We start from the raw sequence: 19,458 nt of genomic DNA, 5'->3' as shown, positions 1-19,458 counted from the left end.
GGCCCATTCAATTTGACTGGTAAGCTTGATTGTAAAAATGGGTTTTGAGTTGGTCTTTAACAGCATCAATCGTCTGTGTATTACAGACATAAAAAGTCTAGAAATTAGCATGCAGTATAAAAATGTATCAATAAAAAAAGGAAAATGTTCAGCTAAATGCATAGAGAAAAAGTACTCACTTAAACAAAACACAATTCTACTTTTTTTGGAGGAAAAACTGAAAAAGCTTCCCAATTACTGAATCCCTCACCCAACAATGAGCTTCTGCTACAAATTAAAGACCAGAACTGAGAACTGAGAGTGGGATTTGACTCAATCTAATTCTACGTTCACATCAACTATGCATCTGCTGCTTCTCTTTGGATGAGAGTCAAATTCGCTGATTGATGCTTGTTCAAAAATATGATCTATAACTTGACGGACCAAACGCATGTTGGAGAAGCAATCGTTAAAGGTTTTTAGCCTCATTGGTACATGGAAGTAGTTTTTGTAGATCTTATGCACAGTCAATACATGGAAGAAATGGATTAATTGACAGGCTCTACAAAAGTATCTGTAATCATGTCGCCATGTCATGTCATGAGTTCACGAGGTCATTCAGGGACTCTCCTTGTTCGGTGAGGTTCACCATCTACTGCAGGAGTTAAATGACGGCCGCTGTCAGCACTTTCAGCATCACTGTGACCCATTTTGAGGACTCAAAAAAAAATAATTTAAAATTAGAAGAACTTTTTGTTATTGTGTCAATACATAAAATTTAAATATTATAAAATTGGTTTTGGACTTCACCTACTGATTGACACGTCATGAGCCAAAGCTGAGTTCCTGATTGTTTGACACAATGCAAAATTCTTCGCCAAAGTTCAGATATCTATATTCTGAAAATGTTGTGGCGTGTCATGGCACTGCTGCCTGAACACCACACCACACCTGACGCTAAAAAAACACCACAGGACCTGTCATCATATCTGTACATTGACTTATCATTGAAACTGGACACCCCTGCCGTGCGAATCGTGTTCCGTGCTTCAATTTATAGAGATGACCATTTCATGTTGAAACTTACTTCTTTATTTAATTAATTAAAAAACACAGAGGACATTTTGACAGACTGCCCCCACTTGTAGCTATTTCAGGCCTTGGAATTGTCCAAAGCACCAGCTTTAGCCTAATGGGGGGGGGGGGGGGGGGGTGAGCTCTAAGGTCAAAGTGGCATTACCATTGGATAAATAGAAACCTGAGAAACCTCAAAAAGCACAGAATGTGATTATTAGTATTACCGTTATGAAATCCCTTTGGGGGACTATTTTTGTGGCTTAAAAATGATAGTTTTTGTAAAAGTACATTTATCCAACTGTCTGTTTTCTGCTTTAGTTATAGCTGGGCTCATGGTACTTGTTGGAGCCTCTCCCTACTGTCTTTGGGAGAAGACAGAGTTCAGTCTGAACAGACTGGCTGTCCATCACTGGACGTGCATGATAGATGTTAATCAATATTTTTCTAGAATCTCATTATTACTGTCACACTAAAAGAGATTAAGGCTGAAACTGTTGGGAACATTTGAAAATTTATCGGGATATAAAATTAATACTTCAAAAACTCAGACTCTAACATTCAACTATGTTCCCTCTGAATACATTAGAAACAACTTTAAATTCAATTGGAATATGAAAAGTATTAAATACTTAGGAGTAGAAATAACACAAGACTTTCAACATATAAACATTAAAAATTATTCAGAAGTACAAGACAAGATAAAAAAAGACATAGAAAGATGGTCAACACTCCCACTAGATTTCAGCTCTAGAATCGAAATAGTGAAAATGAATATATTGCCGCGGTTTTTATTTTTATTTCAAGCTCTACCAGCACAGGTCTCCAACACTCAATTTGCAACGTGGGATAAAACAATATCCAGATTCATATGGGACAATAAAAGATCCAGAATAAAATATGGCACCCTCCAGCTTCCAAAGAACAAAGGAGGTATGGCTTTACCAAAGCTAAAAGAGTACTACATCGCCTCACAATTACGGTACTTATGCTGTTGGTGTAACCCCCATTATACTGGAAAATGGAAAAATATTGAATGTGAAACTTTACAAGAACCTATTCAAAACATTATTGGTGATAAAGAGTTATATGAAACAAAGAAAAGGCATTTAGATCCCATAACAAATCATACACTAACTATATGGTTCAAACTACTCCAAAAATACAAAATCTTAAATAGTGCAAAAAAATTAAAATGGGTAGCATATGACAGGCAATTTAAACCAGCAGAATATGATCAGACCTTTAAATATTGGACTACAAAAGGAATAACAGCATGGTGCTTGCTAGAAAAGGACGGACAGCTGGAGAGTTTTGAGAACTTAACTAAACAATTTCACCTTGAAAAACAGGATTTTTTCAGATACTTACAAATGAGAAACTACCATAAGAAAGCAATACAGAGCGACTCCTCTGGGGATGAAGGCGGGATAGTTCACACAATAACAAAGACATATAAAGACAACAATACTAAATGGATTAGTATGCTATATAAATCATTGATGGAATATGACGAAAACACAACTTTGAAAGTAAAAGATAACTGGGAAAGAGAATTAAACATAAGGATAACTGAACAGGACTGGTTAGATATGTGGAGACACCACCATACCACTGGATCTCGAACGTGGAGAGAGTTTGCCTGGAAGAACCTTATTAGATTTTTCATAACACCTAAACTGAAGAACAAACATTTGAAAACAAATCAGAGCTGTTGGCGCGGATGTGGAGAAATAAATGTTGACCACTCTCATGTATTTTGGAAATGTCAGAATGTAACAGGTTTTTGGAAGATGGTGGGCGATCTCACATGCAAAGTGCTGGGATACAAAATTCCTTTGTTGCCAGAACTGTTTTATCTGTACATGTTTTCAGGAAACCTAATCCACCAAAGTGACAAATATTTATTTAAAGTCATGTCACTAGCCGCCAAAAAAAACAATAACCAGAAACTGGGGCACTACGGAGATCCCTTCAAAGGAGCAATGGACTTCAACAATCAACAACATATATTCAATGGAATTAATAACATACAGGCTGAAGCTGCAAGAGGCACAATTACACCGAAAGTGGAAAAAATGGACACTGTACAACAGATAGACATGGGGAACACCTAGACTTGACCTTTTTCTTTTCTCTCTTGTTTTTTTGTGATGTTGTTTGAGATTTGTGTTCATGTAACAAAAACTAATAAAAATAAAGTTATAAAAAAAAAGAGATTAAGGCTTATAGCTAAGCATATCTTTCAAAGCACTTCAAGGTTGTTGATTTGATTTCCATTATTTATGCTCTTTTATTTATTTGCACACCTGCTTATTTTAACACTTATATGTAATACCACATCTGATGTCTAGATCTACACCTATTTTACTTGAATGTACTGTGTAACTTTTTGACATGTTTTATAAAAATTTGACCTTGATAGAAAGCTAAAAAAATTAATTAAATTAATTAATTAAAATTAATTAAGCCTGTTTTTCAGCTCAATACTACTAGCACTAATACGAGTCAACTTTTTATAATGAAAGAATGACAAGCCTAGAGTCTAAATAAGACTTTATGGTCTAATTCTAGAGGTCAAGGGGTCAGGATAACTGGTCTGTGGGTCTGCTAACCCACAGCTTACACCTTGACAATTGTTAAGATCAGATACTCATCAACTTTTCTTTTCAAAAGCATCTTGCAGAAAAGTCCTTTTGATGAACCTCTGTATATCCAGGGTCCAAGCCACCATTTGGTACCTAGCTAGCTTAAAAAGTGTCACGGTGCCTGGCGGTCTCCTCCCCCCTCCAGCTCTGCCCTAATGTTCCTGATTGCCACCAGCTGCCATCACTCTCCTGATCATCTTCTGTGGATTCAAAAGGAGATCAACGCCACTACTCGACGCCAGTTTGTTACCCCTTATGGATCCTACCGCTCACGAGTGACGGCAGCACGGACCTTCCATTCTACGCCTCAGGAGCACGGAAACTCTCGGCAGCCGCTAACCGCTTCAAGACCCTCCAGCCACGCCACAGCCACGTCTAACCTGGACACTCCTCAAACCAGCCATCTTCACATCTGGAGCAAACAATAAATCCATTCTCATCCTCCACTTACCTGTCTTCCTTCTGGGTTGCAGCATCTGGGTTCCTCATCCTTGTGAAATCATGACAGAACAAACTGGCGAACTTCCGGACCCAGCTGATCCAGAGGGACTTCGTTTTGCCGTCAGCCAGCAAGGCATCGCCCTGGGCCGCCAAGCCGACGCTCTGTCGCAAGTATCCTCTGCCCAACAGGAACTTTTTCGGCGCCTGGATGGTCTAACGCAAACTTTGATGAATTTAACTGTCCAGGGGGCTACCCCCGCACCATCACCTCCCGCTTCCAGCATCGCCGCAGTTTCCGCTTCCGGTCCGTCACCTGAAAACTACCGACTGCAGCCGGAACCATTCTTCGGCGACGTCGAAGCTTGTGGAGGGTTCCTGCTGCAATGTAGTCTCCTGTTCCAGCAAGCCCCGAGGTATTATGACTCCGACCTCAGCAAGATTACCCTGATCATAAACTCACTCCGCAATAAGGCGCTGCAGTGGGCTCAGGCTTTCCTGGCCGCCAATCCTGTCACCCACCTATCGTACGAGCACTTCATTAATGAATTCAGGCTGGTTTTTGACCAACCCCGTAAGCGGGAGGAAGCCTCACGAAAGCTTCTGGCTCTTAAGCAGCGAAGTCGCTCAGTGAGCGACCACGTCATAGACTTCAGAATCCTGGCGGTGGAAGCCGGCTGGACGGATCCAGCATTGAGTGGGGTCTTCTATCAGTCTTTAAATGAAGTCATTAAGGACCACCTGTGTTCGCAACCAGAAACCCACTCTTTTGAGGAGCTCGTCACGGCGGCTCTCCGTTCGGACACCCGCTTACGTGAACGACAGCATGAAAGACCTCAGCCTCCACGCAGAAGTCCTGCTAATCCACCACAAGGTACGGCGGCACACATTTCTCCTATAACCCAGTCTGAAACCTCTCGCAGTCAGACCGACGAGCCCATGCAGATTGGACACTCCAAGCTTTCCGCAGAGGAGAGGCAGCGACGCCGGATCGAAGGGGCATGCTTTTACTGCGGAAAACCTGGACACCAGGTACACCAATGTAGCCTGCGTTTAAACTCCAAAACCCCCCGCTAGAGGACAGGCCGCGGGCGGGTCAAGTCTTGTCATCTTCTAAAGATTTTCTCCGCATTCCTGTCAAGTTAAGTCATGTTTCTGAAACTCTGGATCTCCACGCTTTGATTGACTCCGGCGCTGAACAGAATCTTATAGATCACAGCCTAGTTACTCGTCTGTCCCTGCCTACAGAGTCCCTTCCTTCCCCTATTAGAGCCGCTGGGTTGGGGGGTCAACACCTTTCGGTGATTACTCACCGTACGGAACCGGTGTTATTAATTACTTCTGGTAATCATAGAGAACTCGCCCGGTTCTTCGTAACTCAAACCCCCCAGAACCCCATTATTCTGGGGTACTCTTGGCTTCGTCACCACAACCCGCAATTTGATTGGGTCCATCGTCGTATTATTGGTTGGAGCGAGTTCTGCCTCGCTAACTGTTTGCAATCCGCTGTTCCACCCGCTAATTCAGCCTCCGTTAAATCTCCTGAGGAGATCGATCTGTCTAACGTGCCTAGTTGCTACCACGATCTTCACACCGTTTTCAGCAAAGTTAAGGCTGGTGCCTTACCTCCCCACCGGCCTTACGACTGTTCAATCACTTTATTGGACGGCGCTCCTCTCCCTAAAAGTAGGCTGTTCAATCTCTCTGGCCCCGAGAAAGCCGCTATGGAGGTTTACATTCAAGAGGCACTTTCCTCGGGGCACATTCGTCCTTCTTCCTCCCCTGTCGGTGCAGGGTTTTTTTTGTCGAGAAGAAGGACAAAACCCTCCGACCGTGCGTAGATTATCGAGAACTAAATCAGATCACGGTAAAAGACAAGTATTCCCTTCCGCTCATCAGCTCTGTCTTTGACTCGATTCAGGAGGCCCGTATCTTTTCCAAGCTTGACCTACGAAATGCTTATCATCTCGTACGGGTCAAGGAGGGTGATGAATGGAAAACCGCTTTCAAAACTCCTCTCGGTCATTATGAGTATCTCGTCATGCCATTCGGGTTAACAAACGCTCCTGCCGTGTTCCAGCGCCTCATAAACGACGTTCTACGGGACTTTATCGACCGCTTCGTTTTTGTCTACCTTGACGACATACTGATCTACTCTAAACATCCTGATCAGCACAGAAACCACGTTCGTCAGGTACTCCAACGATTGTCTGAAAATCAGCTTTTTGTCAAAGCCGAAAAATGTCTGTTTCATTCCACCGTCGTCCCCTTCTTAGGGTACATCTTCGAGGCAGGTAGCATTCGACCCGACCCCGCTAAAATCGAGGCTGTCTCCAAGTGGGAACCCCCTACCACGCGTAAGAAACTTCAGCAATTTTTAGGGTTCGCTAATTTCTATAGGCGGTTTATTAGAAATTACAGCTCCATCGCGGCTCCCCTCACGCGACTCACTTCCACTGTTCGGGCCTACCAATGGAACTCGGATGCCCAAGAAGCTTTTGACACTCTCAAGAACCTCTTCGTTACAGCCCCCATACTAATACAACCCGACCCAGCTAGACAATTCGTGGTCGAGGTTGACGCCTCCGACTCAGGCGTCGGGGCAGTATTATCTCAGCGGGAAGAGTCCTCCAACAAATTGAAGCCCTGCGCTTTCTTTTCTAAGAAACTGACCCCTGCTGAGCGCAACTATGATGTGGGCAACCGTGAACTTCTCGCTATTAAATTAGCATTGGAAGAATGGCGACACTGGCTGGAGGGTGCGGTTCATCCATTTATTGTCTGGACTGATCACAGGAACCTTTCATATCTTCGCTCCGCCAAGAGACTGAATTCCCGTCAAGCCCGCTGGTGCCTGTTCTTTGACCGTTTCAATTTCACCATAACCTACAGACCAGGAAGCCGCAATATTAAGCCCGACGCCCTCTCACGGAAGTACTGCTCCTCTGATGACCAGGACGGCACCACGAACCCCATCATTCCCTCCACCTGCATCGTTGGAAACGTTACCTGGGACATTGAGAATAAAGTGATGCAAGCTCAAGGTGAGGAACCCAATCACCCAAAACCTCCTGACGGAACACTTTATGTACCCCGATCTCTCAGGTCCGACGTCATCACGTGGGCCCACGCCTCACGTCTTGCCTGTCACGGCGGGGTCACCAGGACTCTCTGCCTCCTCCGTCGGCGTTTTTTCTGGCCCTCCATGACTAAGGACGTTAAGGAGTATGTGGCTGCCTGTACCACCTGCGCCCGCTCCAAGACCTCCAACTCACCACCGTCTGGTCTCCTCCATCCGCTGTCCACTCCCGGGCGTCCTTGGTCCCACATTGCCCTGGACTTTGTAACCGGTCTCCCTCCTTCTCAGGGAAACACGGTCGTCCTCACCGTCATAGACCGCTTCTCTAAATTTGTCCTTTTCATCCCGCTCCCACAGTTGCCCACGGCCACCGAAACCACGGAGATCCTGGTCCAGCATGTATTCCGTCACCATGGTATTCCTGTGGACATTGTCTCGGATCGGGGCCCCCAGTTTGTCTCCCAGGTTTGGAAGGCTTTCTGTGGGGCCTTGGGGGCCACAGTCAGCCTGTCCTCAGGCTATCATCCCCAATCTAACGGCCAAGCTGAAAGAGCTAACCAGGAGCTCGAAACATCACTGCGTTGTCTCGCCGACCGGAACTCCTCTGACTGGTCCAGGTATCTGGTTTGGGCCGAATATGCACACAACACTCACCCCTCTTCTGCCACAGGCCTGTCCCCGTTCGAGGCTGCTCTGGGGTTCCCGCCTCCGCTGTTTCCTTCCCACGAGTTAGACCTCGCTGTCCCCTCTGTTCAGGACCATCTCCGCCGATGCCAGAGCATCTGGCATCAGACCAAGGCTGCTCTGCTCCAGACTAAGGAGACCAATCGCCGTACGGCCAACCGTCATCGTGTGGTGGGTCCTACATATCACCCTGGTCAGAAAGTCTGGTTGTCATCCCGTAATATTCCTCTTCAGGCCACCTCCCGCAAGCTCGCCCCCCACTTCATCGGTCCCTATACTGTGGAAAAGGTCATCAATCCCACCTGTGTCCGCCTCCGCCTCCCAGCGGCTCTCAAAGTCCATCCCACCTTTCATGTCTCTCAGGTCAAGCCTGTCGTTGACAGCGCGCTTTGCCCGCCATCCGCCTCCCCTCCACCCGCCCGGCTCATCGATGGTGCCCCGGCTTATACGGTCAGTCGGATTTTGGATGTCCGCCGCCGGGGTCGCGGCCACCAGTTCCTCGTGGATTGGGAGGGTTACAGTCCGGAGGAACGCTCTTGGGTCTCCCGTTCCCTGATCCTGGACCGTGCCCTCCTTGCTGACTTTTTCCGTGCCCACCCGGATCGGCGTCCCTGACCGCCTGGAGGCGGTCGTTGAGGGGGGGGTACTGTCACGGTGCCTGGCGGTCTCCTCCCCCCTCCAGCTCTGCCCTAATGTTCCTGATTGCCACCAGCTGCCATCACTCTCCTGATCATCTTCTGTGGATTCAAAAGGAGATCAACGCCACTACTCGACGCCAGTTTGTTACCCCTTATGGAACCTACCGCTCACGAGTGACGGCAGCACGGACCTTCCATTCTACGCCTCAGGAGCACGGAAACTCTCGGCAGCCGCTAACCGCTTCAAGACCCTCCAGCCACGCCACAGCCACGTCTAACCTGGACACTCCTCAAACCAGCCATCTTCACATCTGGAGCAAACAATAAATCCATTCTCATCCTCCACTTACCTGTCTTCCTTCTGGGTTGCAGCATCTGGGTTCCTCATCCTTGTGAAATCATGACAAAAAGATCCTTAAAAACATTCGCAAAATCTGGAAAAATAAGTTAGCAAAGTTTAAAACACGGAGAATAAATGCCGGTCTTAATGGATACCTATAGGGGTACATTTCAGCAAAATAAAAGGACTGTCATCAACACAATATCCCAAATAGGTTAGCTGCTCACTTAAGAGTAAAGCAGCGTTTCATCTCCCTTCCTGAGGTGAAAAATGTTCTCAGAGCCCACAACGGTGGGCCTTTCCCCAGAGTTCATTAATTAGTTAATTAGTCTGAACAGATGGTTACTCAACACAAATCAGAAGGCTGTCTGAGCCCGGAGCGAGAGAAAGGTAGAAGGAGGTGAAGAGCACTGAAGTCCACCTCCGAACCTCTAGACCGAGCTGTGCACCGCAGACATTTTCTTCTCATTCACCCATTTCGTGGCACAAAGACAGGCGTTTCATGAATTAATAGGCAAACTCTTTATGATTTATTGGAAAATGGTGCAAACTTTGCCGTGCGGAGGAGTGACATAGTGGACGGAGGCCCGTGGCCGCATTGATGGGAGGGTTTTATTCGAGCGAATACCTTCCATCTCGGCAGATTTAAAAAAGCATATCTAAGGTTTTATTTTTAGACTGCTCCCATCTCCCCCCTTCTGTTTCCTCTCCCCTCACCGTCTCTCTGTGCATCTCCCTAGCTCAACTGTCTCTTTTTTCCCTCTTCTCCGCTCTTCCCTTACTCCTAATGCTCCGTCGCTCTCTTAAAGGCGCAGTTGCTGTATGAAATGAGGTTGGCATGTGTAAGCTCCTGCCAGTGTAAGTACAGGATAATGCTGAAGATTAGAACGTAAAACCATTAAGACAGTTTGTACCTCTGTTTCTCACTTTGACTCAGGAGCGCAGCGTCAGAGAGGAGAGGCCATTAAATATTCAGATGGATGCTGCATTATTCATGTCTGCATTCCACACAAGGCAATTAGTCCACGAGCACTCACAGCAGAAGTAACGCACAATCATGCGTGTCACATGGAACACACACAAGGACAGTTGTCTTAATGAACACAGCAAGTGCACAAGATCTAAACCAAGGTATTGGAGTGGAGGTCTTCCATAAAACAGAGCTAAATCTCCATTCTTTAGTGACTTCTTATTTTCATTCACCTCAGTCATTCAAATAGTTGCATTTGTTTCTATATTTATGAAGTTGAAGTCCATCCTTCCATTTTCAGAACCTGCTCAAGGTTGCTGGAGCCAACCCAGCAACAGTTAGGTGAAGATGGGGTACACCCTGGACAGGTTGCCAGTCTGTTGCAGGGGCACACACTCACACCTAGGGGCAATATAGAGATTTGATTTTACCAACGAAGCATGTTTTTTGGGAGGAAACCAGAGAGCCTAGAGAAAACCCACACATTCACAGAGAGCGCATGCAAACTCCACACCGAAAGGTACCCAGCCAGGTTTTGAACCAGGTCCTTCTTGAGGCAAGAGTGCTAACCACTGCACCATTGTGCAGCCACCAGAAGCCCATCTAATTAAAACCAACAATCCTACAAAGATGGGATTCGCAGTCTGACTCTGACAGTTGGTTCCAAATGCAATGACTTAAAACTAGGGATGTAACCGACAAATTTATTGAATAACCCATGGACCTATTTTTGGATTATTTGATTAGTCACTACCAAGCCACACCAGTTGGCGTCGATTTTTAGTCATATTTGAAAATTAATGTTTTGAAATTTACTTAAACAAAGTGCAGCTTCTATGATTCGTCTTACCTAAGGTTTCAGCTTCTTTTTAAAAGTATAAATACAAAACACATAAAAAATACACAGTCCGACTCTGTTAAATGTTAGCTGGGTTAGCTGCATTAGCATATCATCAATAACGCCCAACCTTGTTTGTAACTTGTAAAAAAACAAAACAAAAAAAAAAAACAGACAGAGTGCTGTTTTGACAGAGTTCCATGTACCTCTCAAAATCACTTCAACATCAGCAAACACATCCAGAAATAGTCCATATATAAGGTGCTCCGGATTATTAAGCATACGGTTGTTTTTTGAATGTAATTCAGGCTTCATGTGTGCCTTCCAATGTTAAAAAAAAAAAACGGTAGCCTACGCAAAAGCTTTGAAGTCTGAATATTATTATTTGGCTATTTTAGACAACTGAGAGATTAAGTTTTATCAGATTTAATTTATTGGTTACCAGCTTTTATTCAATAAAATGTAAATTATTTTCCTCTGTCCAAATCCATTCTAACTTAATATATCTGCATCAGGTGCGCTCCTGTGCATAACTTCCTGTTTGACAGTACTAGTGCAAACAGCATTTACTTTGCTTTTTAAAAATTTGTAAAAAACCTTTAATTTAACTGAAGCACCTTAATATATATATATAAAAAGGGGAATGCTAATGCTTGAATTTTGTGTTAGGAAACTTGCATTGACCATCTCATTGAGTGATTTGCAGCTTGCCTGTCCTCAAGACACTTGAGAATTTGTAAATAATGCTTTCTTTGTTGGTTTTGGTACATAAAACTTTGAGTTTACATAGGTTGAGAAGTCATGTTTTCTTACGATAAAGTAGAATCAGTCTCTGAAAAATTCAGCTGCTATCTTGTACGGACAGTTTGCTTCTTTATGCACAACCCAGTACTTTTTTAAGGCTTTGTGCCTTACAAAATTTCTGACGTCATTTGACTTTTTTAAATTTTTAAAAACGTTAAAACTACATAAGAAATACGAATAAACCACGCAAAAAACATGTAAACCAACGTAGAACATGAACAGTGCATGATTGCGCTGTTTAGATGCAATTCATTAGTGATTCGTGCGTCTGATACCTAATTTTAATGTGAGTTTAAAATGTGCCGTATACGCAATTTAAAAGTTATATATCGACGTTAGATGCATGAAAAGTCTGTTAGACCTTGGAATGGTCATGTAAAACCACGAACGTGCATATACGTCTTGCAAAACCTGCGCACAATTGTTTAAGATTTTCATAAAAAATTGCGCATAAAATATGTAAAGTACACAAAATTTGGAACATCTCAAAACTAAATTAACGTAAAGACCCGTCGGCCGAGACCCTTGACGGACATCTGCGCACATGGATAAATGACAAACGTATGAATTTCGTACATCACGCATGAATCATGAAAGATTCAAATTTCATACATGGAAAACGCGCAAAATGTAAGTAGTGGCTGTGTGACATGGCCTTAACATTTAATTAGGCAGTCGGGGGAAATAAAGGCCCATATGACATTTGGAGTCGGCTCTCCAGGTGAAAGCAAATGTGTAGGGATATATTTTTATAAATAAATGTTGGGGGAGATGTGAAACCAATGTGAACCCCTAAAAATGGCTCTTTGCCACTGAGCTAATAGTCCTAAATGTATCCTTTTTTAACATTAGGCATTCATTTATAGAATTTTGCATAACGAATTGTTTTATGGTAACACTATATTCAGAAACCTTTTTTGAAATCCTTTTTTCTGGGAAGTACAATTCAGTAGCATGTTTAAACCTATAATCTTTGAATCATTTTTAGCAACGGTTGATGCCTTATCCTAAAAGAAAATTATATAGAAAAATAAATGCTCTAGAAGGCATGAATATATGTCAAAATTTTGGGACTTCTTTTGAATTCAAACAATAAGTTGGAAAAAAAAACAAGCTTTCTAACAGCAATAGTTTAGGTGAAAACCATGAAAAAGGCTGTATAAAAAAGAAAACAGTGGGTCTGGGTCATGCTGGTAACTCTCTATCTGTCCTTGTGCCTGCCTGCGCCTCTTCACTCACACTGTCAATAGCAGCATGTATCAAGTTGCCCTCTGTTAAAAGTCGCCGCCACCGCTGGACTCTATCCTAGACAACTCCAGTTCCTCTGTTTATCATTATTGTGATATGTTGAAACAGGCCTGATGCAATAAACAAGATCTGATTACCCAAGCTGCCAAACTCAGTGACTGCCACATATGATCTGTGAGCAAACACCTCCAAAAGATGATGGCGAATGTAAATACTTCACTGATATCAAGCAGCACAAAGGGTAAGGACATTCGATGATCGCTGGGCTCAACTCACAGGCACAAACTGGGTTATTGCAGCTGCAACGATTGAAGAGGACAATTTATTGTACCTAAAGTGGAGGAAGGAAAATGACGAAAAAATGCATGGAATTTCATATGATAAGAAGACGCCATATTAACAAATTCCCTCTGAGTTACAGTTTAGTCATTTTCCCTTTTCAATCTCTTTCTAAATTTGTTTGAAAATGTCTTTGTCCTGAGGTTGCAGCTGATTTACATAAAAAAAATTGAAAAGACAACAGCTCTGTGGTAAGATGATGGCCTGACCTGGGGTGTATCCGGCCTCCAGCCCCATGACAGCTGGAGCTGGCTTCCACCCCCACCTTTAAACCCTGATCAGGATTAAGCAGGTATGGCAAAAGAAATGAACGGAGGCAGACAGCGTGCGACCACTGTACCGCACTAACCTTGCAATCTAATCATAAAAGATGAATAAAATACAGGCAAAACACACCTTGGAGTTTCAAGTGTTTCCCATCACTAATTCAGGAAAAATAGTCAGCTTCTGCAAAGGTCAACATTAAAAAAAATGTCCTATTTCCCAATAGCATCGTCCTTGTCCCATTCTTGTTTTTATTACTACGGAAGGCTTTTTCTCTCTGTCATGGAAAATATCCATGGAAAATGACCATGAAAATCTCCAGCAAACAATACTATTCTGTAAGCCGCATTCCCAACGGAGCAATCTCACCCTGTGAAGTGTAACAGGGCAAAATCCAGCTCGGTGAACTGCATGTGGGCGGTAGACTTACCAAGCACACCAAGTCGATAGTTCATGGTGACGACGATTACGTTTCCGTACGCAGAGAGGACGCTGCCGTCAAACATGTTCCCTGAGCCCTCCATATAGGAGCCCCCATGGATGAAAAGCATGACCGGCTTCTTACGACGATCCCGGACATCTGTACAACAGAGACAGTCATTTATTACGGAAGTCAGAGCCAAACTGGGAATCATTAAAGAAATATTTTGAGGTAATTGGCGCTCAAAAATGTAAAATTACTGCAAGTCAAGACTTCATAGGCAAAAAAAGACCACTGTAGAGAGAATTCAACATTTTCAGGGTATGTAGAGTTGGAGTCAAACACTTTGTACATGTCCCATTGGGTTTATCATCTCCATTTCTGTCTGTGATGTCTGTTTGGCTTGTCTTATGCTGCTATGGTACGTTCCCAACAGTTGTTCCCCTGTAAGTGCAGAGCAAATGGTGCAGGCAATTCTTATGCCTTATCTCTTATTGGTGTCTTTGTGCCCATCAGTATGTTGCTATGGTTCACTCTGTAAGCTTTCAAACCCCCCCACGCTCCACTTCTGCCTCCCCCGGTGTCTGTGGTACGTTCTGAGTGTCTGGATGAGGCTGCGAGAGCTGCCAGCGCAGCCCAGTTAGGCAGAGCGTCTGCACTGTGCAGGTCCTGTGGATAATTTGTATGAAAGGGAGACCAAGTGGAAACATAAATAACAGCCACAGCATCTGTTTACCCTGATGAGCTTCAGAGAAGGGGGAGACAGAAAGATAAGAGGAAAGGAGAGAAAAAAGGATAAGTGGGGGAGCAAAACAGCAAGAGGAAGAAGAAGAAAATAGGCCAACACAAAAAGACTGGCAGAGTGTGTGTGTGTGTGTGTGTGTGTGGAGGGGGTAGAGTGAACCAGGTTTAAGCCAAAGAAACATGCATCCAAGGACAAGTCAAAAAGGAATGGTATAAAGTAAGTCACACATAGCAAGGTGCGCTAATGAACATTCAAATTCGCACAGGATTCACACCATATTCATAAAAAGACACACACACCACACACACACACAGAAACTCTCGCATAGGCAGCTGCGATGCTGAGTCGCTATGGAAACTGCTTCTCTCTAATAGAAGTGCACCAGCCATTCCATTGCACCGATTCACTGAATGCCTGTTGCCGTGGTAACAAATTCCACTCACGTATTTGCACACCCGCCTGCATCACCACCTGAATCTCAGGTTACACATGCACTTGGGTGAGTCACGCGCAGTGGCGAGCGCACACACTCGAGCGAATATGGCAGAACGCCGCACATGGCTCGTGTAGCAGCATATACGTTTAATCTGTCTTAGATCTTTTATAGATCATATGAGAGACACGAGCAAGACTGAGAAAAAAAACGGAAAAAAAAAAAAAACGTTTGGTTTGAAACTCTAGTGTGCTGCTGCTCTTTTTCTTATCTGCTCTGGTCTTCTCCGAGCATTGGCTGATTTCCCGAAGGATATGTAAACAAGTTCAATTATCTCTGCGTTACCAGGACGGTATGGAGGAATGACGTATCAGCAGGCTGTCATCAGCCACACTCACAGCAACACTTTAACTGTAAATTTAATCCTGAGACATGCAACTCAAGCTGCGACATGGGTCTACATTTTTATTAAGTGCAAACTCAAAGAAAATGTAGATTTTTCTTCTCTTTTAGAAAATGCATTAAGGTGACATTTACTTCAATCAAGTCAAAATGTTACATTTCTAATAAACTTTGTCCTCCTCAGATATTTTCTTGATTTTTTTTAGCGCTAGAATTTTCTGTAGCATGTAGTTAAAGAGACTGCATGGTGGCGCAGTGGTTAGCGCTCTTGCCTCACAGCAAGAAGGCCCCAAGTTCAAGTCCCAGCTGGGGGACCTGACACATAACATCAATGGGGGACCTTTCTGTACGGAGTTTGCATGTTCTCCCCATGCATGGGTTCTCTCTGGCTTCCTCCCACTGTCCAAAAACATGCTTCATAGGTCAATTGGCAGCTCTAAATCGTGTGATTTAGAGCTGCCAATTGACCTATAAATGGGTGTGTGATTATGGCCCTGCAACAGACTGGCGAACTGCCTTCACCCACAAGTGGCCAGGATAGGCTCCAGCAGCCCTGTGAGCCCAAAAGGGATAAAACGGCAGAAGATGAATGAAAATAGGAAAAGATAAAACATATATTTCCATTGTTGTCATAAGGCCATTAAAAATAAAGCTCACAATATTCATATAATTTATGACTTTGCAACAGTCCCTCCTCTAAAATCACCTTACATCAATGTGGTTTTTATCTTCAGGATAAAGGTTTGGAACCCTAAATGACAGAAGATCTGAGGCTGTGATGAGCCAAAAAAATCTCAGAGGGGTGGTTCTGCTGTACGCAAAAAGGTTGGTTGCCTAAATAGAATGAAATTTAGGATTTTTTTTCATAACACAAGACTTTTGTCATGTTGGCCCTGAAGCGCTAATCACTTATCCCAAAAAGATAATAACAAAAAAAAGCCAAACAAATACTTAAAAAACAACAATGTTTTTGAAATCAAAAGAAAATTCCAGAAATGGAAAATGGCAAAATGGCAAATGGCGTATACTTATATAGCGCTTTCTACCTTCTTACGAAGGCCCAAAGCGCTTTACAGTCACAGTCCCATTCACCCATGCACACACACATTCACACACACATTCACACACTGGCAGCGGCTCCGCTGCCAAACACTGGCGCCCACCTCCCACCAGAGGCAAGGTGGGGTTCAGTGTCTTGCCCAAGGACACTTTGACACATGGGCGTGCAAGGCGGGAATCAAACCTGCAATCTTATGATCATGGGTCGACCGCCCTACTGCTGCACCATGGCAAAACACAATTCCAAAAACAAACAAACAACAGAAATAAAAAAAAATGAAACAGTTCAGAAAACAAAAGTATTTCCAAAAATCAAAAGGAAATGCTAAAAAAGAGAACACAATATGAGACCAGAAACGGTAGGTACTATGACACATTGCAGATTGCATAATGATGTTTGATTTTGTACGTTTGAGTTTTTTTCTGAATGAGTCTTCAATGTCAACATACTATTAAAAGTTTAATGAATAGTACAGCAGTATAGCAGATAACTTTCACTTGACATGATGGACGAATGGTATCTTCCAATCAGTGATGTTGCATAGTACCTGTCTTTTCTGGTTTCTTCCTTTGTGTCATTTTTTAATGTTTCATATTGATTTCTGCTAAATACTTTTGTTTTCTGAAACATTTCAGTTTCATTTCTTTCTTTTTTTTGTTTTTGTTTTGGTGGTGTGTTTTGGTTTCTGTAATTTTTTTGTGATTTTCTAAGACACATTTCATTTTTTATGATTTGCTTTTTCAATTGTGGTCATGATCTTTCATTGTACTTTATGAGTTTATTGAGAGGATTGATAAATGTGGTTTTCCAAACTTCATCCAACTGCCCGGTTTTATGAATGTTTCTTTACTCCACTGCTAAGCAAAGCAGCAGGAAATTGACTAACCTGATGTTCAGCCCATCAAATGTGCTGTATTTTTTACATCTCACAGAAATAAATACATAAAGAAGAACATTGAACATTAGAAAGAAAGATGAACGTTAGGACTGACTACTTTGCTCTGGTCTCATCTCGACATGACTTTAGTAGGGGAATAGATGGAAAAATAGGATTTTCTGGTCCTTCTACAATTTTTTTCCAGAAACAAAACCATTTTCTAACACATTTCTAAATGACCTTTAGTGAGTCTGCTTCAAAGGCCTTTTTAAATATCCTCTTGGTTTCACTTTGCTTCATTAGCAACAGCACTGTTGTAGTTTTAGAGTATGTCACTTTTTCTTTGCATAATTTGGGTTTGACTCTATGTCCACTAGTGGTGCGAGTTCTTGAAAGCGCTTTTAGCATATGGTCTTCACACTGGACAAGCGCGGGGGGGGGGGGGGTCTTCTTCTTCTACTGTTTGATGAATTGAATTGTTTGCTACCTACAATTGGAAGAAGCTTGGTGCAAAATCTCAAAGTGGTGCAGATATCATGATTCTTTTTCCAGGCTTTTTTCTTTCACAGCTCTATTCCGTTATATGTCAGACTTGGGTCATATCCAAATTACCTCCTTACCTTCCTGTCTCCTCACTACTGCTCCAGTTGTAGCGTAATTTGAAGTTGTAGTGGTGTCCAAAGGTGTTTAAAAAACAAGTGTATTGTAAGGAGGAGCCATGGCAACTTAGGGCAAGGTTTCCCTCCGCCAGTACCTTACTCACCAATTGTTAATTCCTCCGCCGTGATCAATTTTCAAACAGTTGGCACTGAATTAAAAAAGGACGTCATCCATATGTCACTAAAAAATCTGAGTCCCTGATTGGTCAAAGTTCAACTGATTAAGTTCAGTGGATGCATGTTTTGTATGTAGAGCCCAAAACCTAAAAAGTTGCCTAGCGTTGCGTGACAGAGTTTTGAACGCAGAAGCCTGAAGTACGCAAAAATGCATGTTTACATAGACTTTTTGTAGACAGTGGTTGCTTGAATGCACTTTGCAGAGGCCGGTGTGAACGTAGCATTGTACTACTACATTATACTACAAATAGGGTTTGAGCTGATTATGTTTTGCGGGTTTCTCCACTCAACAAGGAGCTCACCATCTCATCCACTTGCCTCAAAGACAGTGTCACATTATTCACTCCTTTCAGCTCCACCTGACCTGATCCTTTCTGATTTCTAACCACCTCCCTCCATTCTCAATAGTAATGTCTTTCATCTCCACAGGAAGTGCCTACCATCTGATTTTCCATTCCTCTGATGCCCTCTCATTCATTCCTTTATGGTAATTTCGATTGATTTGGGTGTAAAAGGTTTTAGCCTGAATCAGCACTTAAATACTTTCTTTAAACGCAAACCAGCACACAAGCAATGGCTGTTTCATTCCAAACAACTTTGGAGTAAGATGCAAATACCACATTGTTTAGGAGCCCCCTGTCCAATCCATACTTGAGCGGTTAAGTGAAGATTTCGACTGCACCCCAACCCTCCTGATCCTGTCAAGATCCATCAGCTGTCGGCATAAATGTCAAGCTCTTCCAGTGTTCTACTCATCCACCCTCTCACTCTCTATTCCTCCACATTTCTCTCACTTTCTGAGCTCTATAAATGTCATTTCATCACGCACTTGTCTTCATTATGATTGTTATTTTTTTTCACCCTTCTTTTTTGCCCTTCCCAGTGCTTTCTCTGTGCTAAGCTTTTCTTTTTCTTTCATCTCTGCTCCATCAGTCTGCTCTTCTCCTATACCTCAGGACCCCATCCCTCCATTTTCACTGTTAAGAATCCGCACAATTGGATTATCTGCATCTGTCTCTTTTTAAAGCAGGGCAATTAGAGATGCAAGGAAGCGACGGTTCAGCACCCAAATAGAACGCAACACAGTGAACAAAAAAATAAATACAAGAACAGACATTCAAGAGTATGCTTCCTTTGCACATCTACGGAAACAACATTGTTTTTCCACTAGTCCGTCTGCGGGGCGTCTCCGTTGCGTTGACACACAAATTATAGAAGGTTCCTTAACCAATTGGAATGTTTACATCGCCTCGTGACTGACTCCTGTCACTCCGCAACGCCAGCTTTATGTGGAAGTTTTATTTCCAGTCTGTCAAGGTGTTAAAGCCAGAGAAACAGGAA

At 43.2% G+C, this 19,458-nt stretch overlaps 1 protein-coding gene across 3 annotated transcripts in view; it reads right to left on the bottom strand.

Annotated features, from left to right (window-relative positions):
* The window catches only part of nlgn2 (neuroligin 2b), a 140,151-nt gene that overhangs the window by 32,553 nt on the left and 88,140 nt on the right, over nucleotides 1-19,458 (bottom strand). For all 3 annotated transcript variants that reach the window (XM_023962099.1, XM_023962100.1, NM_001201507.1), the window contains one exon: nucleotides 13,774-13,923. In XM_023962099.1, coding sequence (XP_023817867.1) covers nucleotides 13,774-13,923 — 150 coding nt within the window. The remainder of the gene's footprint in view (nucleotides 1-13,773; nucleotides 13,924-19,458) is intronic.

The sequence above is a fragment of the Oryzias latipes genome, chromosome 14 (genome assembly GCF_002234675.1).
Source record: "Oryzias latipes chromosome 14, ASM223467v1".
Classification (NCBI taxonomy): domain Eukaryota; kingdom Metazoa; phylum Chordata; class Actinopteri; order Beloniformes; family Adrianichthyidae; genus Oryzias; species Oryzias latipes.
Note: the sequence above shows the minus strand (reverse complement) of the source record. Positions and strands in the feature narration are given on the sequence as shown.